General features: G+C 49.2%; 1 protein-coding gene across 1 annotated transcript; it reads right to left on the reverse strand.

The window, feature by feature from the left end:
* Window positions 1–3,008: 3,008 nt before the first annotated feature.
* Window positions 3,009–8,368, reverse strand: RAB5IF (RAB5 interacting factor). Its single transcript, XM_029965316.1, has 4 exons — window positions 8,290–8,368; window positions 7,656–7,759; window positions 5,384–5,513; window positions 3,009–4,746 (listed from the first exon to the last, which is right to left on the reverse strand). The coding sequence occupies exons 1-4, from the start codon at window positions 8,326–8,328 to the stop codon at window positions 4,705–4,707; spliced, it is 315 nt and encodes a 104-aa protein (XP_029821176.1). The 5' UTR covers window positions 8,329–8,368; the 3' UTR covers window positions 3,009–4,704.
* Window positions 8,369–9,057: the final 689 nt, after the last annotated feature.

Raw genomic sequence — 9,057 nt, forward strand, 5'->3', positions numbered from 1 at the left:
TGGGTCCAAGATTTCTTAGTCCTGCCTCCAGAAGGCTGGAACAGCTTCCCGAGAGACTGTGTGTCGCCGCTGATTGAAAGCAGCCTGTAGCAGGGGGGCTCTCATGTGACATGTCACCTATGACCACGGGGCAAGGGGGGTCCAACCCCAGGGGGACCATCAGCAAGAGACGCGGTGACATTGCCACTGAGCGATGTCTCTGCTCTCCCATAACCTTCCGACGTGGGTTGCTCGTGAAGGCCCTCTAGGGCTGAGAGCTGAGGACCGAGTTCCCCTCTGCGGAACAGCAGGTTTGTTTGGTGTTTGCAGGTGAAGCTGGCCAGGCCCACCTGGCACTGGTGTCTCTCCCTGCTCCTGGCTCCAGCAGCACCTGCACAGGTATCAGGAGGGGCTGAGGCTGCCGGCAGCACAGCTGGTCTGCACGGGGCCAGAACTGGGGCCATACCTGGGGCAGACCTGAGCTGAAATATTTCATTTCCCCCCCCTACAGTTCTTTTGGAAGTTGACCTAAAAAACCCAGTAAAATAACTGGAAGATGGAAGAGGTTGTTTTTTTTCATGGCTCCAAGCTTGTGAAAATCCGTTATCCCCGTAACAACACCGGCCTCTCTCAGCTTGGCACACTCTTGGCTGTTTGGCTGCCAGGTCTGAAAAATCTTTCTACTGCCCTAATCTCTCCTGGACATCTGTTGTTTTGGGAGACAGAGCATGTGGAGTGCTGGGCTGTTTGGCTCTGGGGAAGTCACCTGAGAGGTATGTGTCCTACTTTCTCATCCTCTAATGAGCCAGCTAATACTCTCCACTCTTCCCTGCATGAGCAGCTCCATTAGCTCAGTGCTTCTCAACACAGGGAGATGTAAACCTTCCTTTGTTGTGGCAGTAGTAAGGTTTTGGTTGTGCCCTCAGTGGCCTGAGGGCATAATGGCCACTGCCAGTTAGTAACTAAATGAACAGGAATAAGAATTTGGCTTCTGCAAGCCAGTCTCAGCCTGCTCCACTTCCAGGCATCTCTCCAGTGTCCCCATCCTCAGCAGTTGGAGGGGGGTCCCTTCCCCACCACTGCAGCTCCTCTAAGGCTAGGAGTGTGTCCATACTGAATCCTCCTCCACCCACTGCCTGGCAGAGAATTAACAGATCAACCCAACAAACAAATCCAAACCAATTGGTTGTGGCAGGAGTACCCACCTCAGCCCCTCCGGCTGGTGAGCCGGCCATGTCCCGGCTGGCCGGCGTGACCAGCCCCGCCACACCCGCTTGGTGGCTGTGGTGGGGCAGGAGGTCAGACCCCGCTCAGTGAGGGGTAACGTGACTGTATCTGACCACAAATCACATTCAATGGGGCTACAGACCGAGCCCCAACGGGGATCAGTGGAGCTGCTCCTCCTCGGAGCTGAGGGTCAGCAGACAGGGGCTCCCCGAGGAAACTCCTCAAGGCTGAGAGCCCTCATTGCGTGAGGGATTGTGCATTCTGGGTTACCCTTCTGAAATCGTGAGAGTTCTTACAGTTGGGTAGTTCCAATTCGATATAATGAATGTGTATTCAAATGTTGGCCAAGCTTTAATTGGCTTATTTGGTTTATCTGGTTTAACTGGTTTATAAAATAAATTCATTTGAATATATTATTTGTCTCAATTTTATAAGCCTCTGCAATATATGTGGAGAGCAGAACGCCAGCAGCAGTGAGCCCAGCCTTTGCAAGCTTAGAAATCAAGCTGTGGAACTGCAGAGGTGCTAACACCCCATGGAGGAACAAGGGCTCCTCAGTGGTGTGCTGCCACCCCAACAGGCACCGCTCGCTCTAAGGACATCCCAAGGACTGCTGAAGGCAAGTGACAGCAGCAGCATTCCCTTGCTGGGCCAACCCCCTTGTAACCGGTTTTGGTCATGCTGGTTTGCATGTTTAGCTGGACTCTGACAGCTGGTGTTGGCAAGAGATACCCAGTGGCACGGCCACCCCCCCCAACACCCCTTTGCACCCACACTGGTTTCCTCCCTTTAACACTGAAAGTAACCTCCATTAGTTTTAACAGATGGTACTCTTGAAGCCCAGAAGAGACCAACAGAAACTTCTCTTCCAGTTCCACACCAGAATACACTTGCTGCTCATGTCCCAGTGAGGTTAGGCTGGGGAATATCTCCCTCTCCTTCCAGCCAGGGACTGGCTGCTCTTTGGTGAAAGTCAAAGCGATGTTCCTGCATGTCTGCAGCTAGCAGGGAGCTTCACCGAGCCTGTGGGCAGTGCAGCCTCTTCTCTGCACCCTCTTGTCAGCTCCATAAGGATACAGCTCCTGGTGGAACTGTGTCGCGACAGCTGTGGCTTCCATAGCTCAGCTCTCCAGCACAGGAAGGACATATTTGTCCCCAGGTTGCTGCTCCATGCAAAGACCCCCCACCAGCCATTGGTTCACTCTCCTTCCCATCAAGGAGAAGAGAGGGCAGAGCAACCTCATTGTGCCAGTCCAGAAGTGCTGAGGGCAGAGGTGCTGCCCAAGCCCTGCTCTTCCATGGCAGTCCTAATCCAGTCCTCCTGAGCTCGAGTTCTGCCTCGGCTTGCAGCCACTAGAACTGCAAAGAAGTGCAAAGCACAGGAAACTCAGCTGGTGGGAGCACAGGCAAGCAAGGAACAGAGCAAAGGGGCAGATAAGCAGCTCTGCACGTTACAGCAGTGCTCAGAGTCCTGCTCCAGACCAGCCTGGAGCACTCTGGAATGCAGCAGTGGCTCTGCCACGACTGTGTGTCACGTGGCAGGGACACCTGCTGAAGGAGCAGAACAGTTTAAACAGGCAACACTTGGCTGAACCTGCTTAATTGAAGGATGGATCTAAGCATTATCTACTACTGTCGCTACGAATGCTTCTGGCCTCTCCTGAAAGTGCAGGACTTGAGCCTGCAGCACAAGAGATTTGAGAATCCCCAAAATTTTTACCAAAAAATTAAACTCTGAAAGAAATTCCACGCTCCCACCATTTTATGAAACATCAAAGACCAGACGATACAGAAGCTGCACAGTGGGTTATTCAGGCAACATTTATTAGAGCATTTCAAGTATACAATGGTTTTACTGATGGCTGTGAGCAGCTAAGATGCAGATGCCAGCAGGAAAGGGTGACCTAGAACTAGCAGGCTGTGCAATTCTTGTGGAAAGTTAATGGTTTCAGCTGATAGAAAAGGAAAAGAAAGTAGCAGACTAAAAGTTTGAGCAAGTTTGGGGATGGAGAGGAGAAAATATAGAAGTTATTATTTGATATCATTTACTTAAATTGGCCACTCACATATAGCAGAAGCTCTCTGCTATTGCACTCTTCCCTTGGCATCCCAAGGACCTAAAATAGCCAGGGGTGTTTTTTCCACCAAGAACAGACAGCATTTTCCCTGGTAAGAATGGAGGCCAGCACTGGTGGGCAACTCCAGAGCCCTGGCTCAGCACTTGGAGATTGAAATCCCTGGCTTTGCACACTCTCAGGTGAGAGCCAGGCTGTGGCACTTCCACCAGTGAGGAGGCAAAGCAGACTTGCAGCAAGAGCACACTAAACTATCAACCCCTTACTATAAGGCAGCTTTAGGTCAGGACTCTTTTTGGGTGCCTGAGCTGTTTAGAAAAGCAAGGACCACATGGCAACAAGACTACAAGGTCCTCTGACAAAAACAAGGACTGTGCGTATTTCCCAAGAACTATTTCTGAAAGACTCTTCCTTAAAAATATCTTAATGCAGAGATTCCCCTTTGATGCACAAAAAGGGCACAACTAGGGAGGGACTGAGCTATGAAGTGACCAAGCACCTCACAAATCAGAAGCTGTGTACTCTGCCAGACTTGCAAGTCTGCATTTAAGATAATAGCTGCCTCAATTGTGTCTTAGTCTCCTGCATTTATTAACAAGGAGCAGTCAAATTCAAGAGCTTAAAACCAAATAAATTTAAATGCTAACATTTAACAGGGTATCTCCAGAATGACTGTCCTTTGAGACTATGAAGCTCTGAGGTATGTGATAGCAACTTGGTAGTCAGGCTGGCAGAGTGCAGTGGAGCTTCCGAGCTTCTTGAATACATCTTGGTTAACCAAATGAATCAATTCTTCCTAGCAAAATTGCTTAAAAATTTCTCTTCAGCAAAAAGCATTTAAAAATTCTGATCGACAGCTGATTTGCAAGTAAAATAAAAAAATATTAGAAATGGTTAACAACATAGTCTGTTTAATCAAATCTGATCTGATTACTACAAAAACATGCCAAGGGCAGCCACCAGCTCATGTCCTGGGTGCTGCCATGCCCTCTGCCCATGTACCTACAACTGCTTTTGAAACACTGTTTGTCTAAAGGACAACCATGGAAGACAAGTCAGGATTTAATGACAGATTTCAAACAGATGGGCATACATACATTAAATTAACAGATTCAACCTTCAGCACACAGCAGTTTGTAGAGTTACTGGCTACAGTCACAGAAAGTTACACATGTGAACAGTCTTGAACCACTTCCAAAAATTCCAATGGCTTTTTAATAGTTCCAATAATTCATGGGTATATAAAACAGACAGGCTTCTCCAGCAGAAGAGTTGGGGCTCCTCCAGGCTAATCAGACCTCTGGTATGGAAGGGAACTGGTTTGACTTCCCCACCTTCCCACCAGTCCACTAAAGACTAGGACTTATTAAAACCTTCTTGATTTACTGACTACTGATTTAACAGGCAAATGCTGCAGACTGTGTCAATCATAGTGGATGGCAGTATAGAAGATTATCCAAACAACCTGTGGGGAGGAAAGGAAGTGAAGTTTATCTGGACACCTCTGGAGGGGGTTCAGACAGCAAACAAGCCTCAGGCTTTGCTCTCAATAGAGGACTGAGGACTGAATTCCAGCTTTGAGATGGTCTTGGGGAGATTTCAGGATCACCACATGGCACAAATGGTGGCATCCAACTTGCTTGACCTCTGGAATGCCCAGCTTCTCCACATTAAACTCCCACCACAGCCCCTCTGGTGACTTAGAACACCACCTAACCAAGTGCTGTGATTAGAGACTTGAGTGAGGGGAGTAAGGAAAACAAAGACATTCAAAACACCAGCTTAACTAGCTCTATATGGAACTCCACCAGGATATCTGGGACAGAGGATGGGAAAACATAAAAGTTAAGTGGTAGATGTAAAAGTACAGCTGCCTGTTCCTACATCCTTTCTTACAGAGAAATCCCAGGCACTGGCACTGTATTTTATAGCCAGTAGCCATCGGATTTTGTGATTTTCTTTCCCAAATCAATGTAACTTATTTGATAATGTTAACACATCTCTTCTCTCACCACCTCACCTGCCCTCCTTCCAGATCTCTTCCCTCAGAAAGTGCACAAACACAATTCACTAATCAACTTGAGGAAAGCAAGAGGCATTACCAGAAACAGTGCAAAAGATGTCATGAATCCTTCCTTCGTTAGCTCCCACGTCCCGCCATACTCCTCCTCATCTATCTGCTGGAAGCTACTGAAGTAGAGGTACAGAACACCAGCATTGATCAGGCAGAATCTGGAGGAAAGAGGTTAGGAACTGTCACTCCAGTGATATAGGCTGCAGATATCCCACATACCATACAGTGAAATATCTTTCATCCACAGGGGAAGCAAAGAGGAACTCTTCCTGCAACGTTTCCCAGGCAGCTCTATCACCTCCTTGAAAAGCCCCTCCAGGTCAGCTTGCCATAGTATGCCAGGGTGGGATGAAGTTCACCTCACAAGGCACAACCTACTCCTAGCAGGGCTCAACAGGCAGAAGTCAAAAGCTGGAAGTATCCTCCAATCCACAAACCTGCACATTTTCCTGTCCTGGAGATCCACAGTCCTGCTCCCACAGAGAATTCAATCTCCTTGTGTGTGCTGCTTGATTCTGAGGCTGCTGAGAGGGAAGACTGTTGCTTCCATGCTCAGGGTAACATCCCTGTGAACACCAAATGTGATGGCTTGGAGACGAGAGCCAGGAAGACTCAACAGTGCCCTGAGCCCCAGCACTGGGGCCCAACCTGAGCCAGCTCTCAGTGCTCTCCAGTCTGTGCTGACAGTTGGGCTGCAGCAGAGAGAACAAACATGTTCCTGTTTGTCCTTAGATTTGCTTGGCTTTACACCACTCCAGCTTAGGGCTGGGGCAGCCTGGAAAGGGACAGGATGGTGTCCTGAAAGGAAGGCTGTATGGGAAGGGTGGTATGAGAACACACACACAGTCAGTCACCAGCTGAGAGCAGCTCTGTGACTGCAACAGCACAGAGAAACCACACACATGCTTCCAGAAGCTTTTAGTTTTCCATACTACACCGAATCACTCTTATTAACATTAAGCACAGGAATTCTTCTCCTGGGCAACTAGCAATAGGACAAGAGGATACAGTCTTAAGCTGTGCCAGGGGAGGCTTAGGTTGGACATTAGGAAGAGATTCTACACAGACAGAGTAATTGGACATTGGAATGGGCTGCCCAGGGAGGTGGTGGAGTCACGGTCCCTGGAGGTGTTTAAGAAGAGACTGGATGTGGCATTCAGTGTGCTGGTCTAGTTGACAAGGTGGTGTTGGGTCATAGGTTGGACTCTATGATCTCAGAGGTCTTTTCCAACCTAGTTGATTCTGTGAATTGGCTTAGGTGCCTGAAGGTGCTTTGTGAATTAATGGATGACTATGTAAGGACATGCTCACCTACCCCACACCTGTTTCTGGGGGCACTTCAGATTCATTTCTTTGATGTAACTATTGAGTTCCTGCTGGAGCATCGACCCTTCGCTTCCTTGGCACAGCCAGGACACTCGGGAGGAGGGACAAGATGACAAGTGAATTTTGCCTAAGAAAAGCTGTGAGTCAAGCTCCAGCTTGACTGTGAGACCTTGGCCAGGCAGAGATACTTGAAAATGGAGACAGCTCAGAGCAGACCCAGCACCTTCCCAGAGCCCATGTCCAGAGCGCAGGGCTGCATTCCCATCTCTGCTGTCCCTCAGAGGCTTTCAGGCACATGTCCACGCCAAACAGATTTTCAGTTCATAACTCACTGCAGCCTTCAGACACCCGTGGGGAGGTGACCTGGCTCCCACATCCTGTGGGGATCCGACGCACATGCCCCCTTCCAGGCACTGCCTTCCCCCACACCACAGCTGGAAGAGCTGCATTGGGAAGCGCTGCCCGAGCACTGCCAGTGCCGCTCTGCCTGCCTGGGACCTGCGGCCTCTGGGGCTTTGAAGAAACCTTTCCTTCTTCACAAAGAAGCTGCCCCTCTTATCTGCTGACAGAGCCTCTTCTCCGAGCAGGGCTCCTGCCTCAAAGACAAGGACTACCACACCTCTACAGACATTCCTTCTTGGGAGATCACACCAGGCACCACACAGCCCCTGTTCACACATGCAGGACACACATCCCAAGTCAACTAAAATTCCTGTTCCCTTCTTCTGCCCCCACCCCCCTTAACAAAATAAATAATAAATTAAAAAAGCATAAATCAGGCTGAGGAGAAGAAGGCTGATGGACATGCTATGATTTGGATGAATTTCATGGCAACGAACAGCCTGGAATGCAATGCTGGCTGTCAGACATAGCAGGCAGAGCCAGCCCACTGCTCACAGCACAGCCTCGAACAGGCTCTGAGTCCAGTCCAAACGTGGGAAAGTACATGAGACAGAAAAGGAAATAAACCTTACACTGCTATTCCCACGAAGCCCTTCAGTGGAACTACTCCCCAGATGATTCCCAAAATAACTGCAATGATCTGCCGGAACCAGTAGATTACATCTAAAAACTCGTCCTGAGGAGATAAAGCACAAGAAAGATTTTGGCATATATTATGTTTCCTTTTTTAAAAGCATCATACAATTGACAGGTAAAAACTGAACACACTGAACACTTAGTTCTCCATTAAGAGTATAAGATATTGCATTAGAACAGATAAAAACCACTTAGGGCATTCTGCATCCTGGGCTTCTCTGCTTCCAAATTAAATACACAGCTTTGTCCTCTGATGGATGAACTGCAGAGGTGAGCAAGTACCGAGCCTCCTTGTTTACTAAAGATTCAATAAAAGTTCACTGGAATAAAAGTTTAAAGAGTTGTTTGTGCTTTAAGACTGTTACAGCAACTCTCCAGCCAGGCCCTCCTGTGCTCATGAGCTCCCAGAACCCAGAGCAGCGCCCCCAGCCCAGCTGTACCTCACTCCTGTGCCTCCCAAGCAGCAGGGACGTGCTTACTGCTGTTTGTCCAAGGGACCACACCGCTGCACTACTGCAGCTGGACAGTGCTGGCTCACACTTTAAATAAGATTTACTTAAGCTCACATATCTTTTCCCAGCCTCCCCAAAGCTGGGATTGTTCCACCATACCCCAAACACCAACAGCCTTTGTGATGTTACTGTAGGATGTGCCAGTTGTTTGGTTCCATGTGGAAGACTTGAATCCATGTCAAGTAAAGACATTTCCCTTGGTCACTACACTGGTCAGTCAGTTCAGCCTTCAGTTCACATCCTACTGCACCAAAACGTGGGCACAGCTGTCACTGGCCCCTGCTGACTCTGAAATTCCAGCCCCATCAATCATAGCGGAGGGGCAGGGACAGACGAGCCCTACCAGTTCTGGGAGTAACAGGTTAAGGCAAAAGTGACAGAATCTATTCCCCAAGGAAATGCCGCGCAGATCGTGCACTTTCCCCACGCCGAAAGGCAAAGCCAAAGGCAGGGAGCAGAGATCCTGGAACACACATGGTGTGCCCGGGCCGTGCCAGGGATATGGCAGGGGCCGGGACACGGCAGGAGCTCAGGGCAGCTCGTGGCCGTGCTGCTGGGAGGCAGCAGCAGGGAGAAGCACCGAGCAGGAGCACGGCAGCACATGGGAGACACGCACAGGAAAACCGAAAGTGGATTCAGTTTCTAGTTTTCCTTTAGTTACACGAATTAAATTTTTATTTAATCCAGGAAGAGTTTAACCCACAAGCCAAATGTAACTGAGGTATCCTAACAGTAATGCAGGTTGTGCTCCCTTGGCTCCCCGCCCGTTGGCGCTGCGGGCACCGGCCCGGCAGGGGCTTTACCCGACCTCAAGAGATGGCGGCTC

The sequence above is a fragment of the Manacus vitellinus genome, unplaced genomic scaffold (assembly GCF_001715985.3).
Source record: "Manacus vitellinus isolate BGI_N305 unplaced genomic scaffold, ASM171598v3 scaffold_97_pilon, whole genome shotgun sequence".
Classification (NCBI taxonomy): domain Eukaryota; kingdom Metazoa; phylum Chordata; class Aves; order Passeriformes; family Pipridae; genus Manacus; species Manacus vitellinus.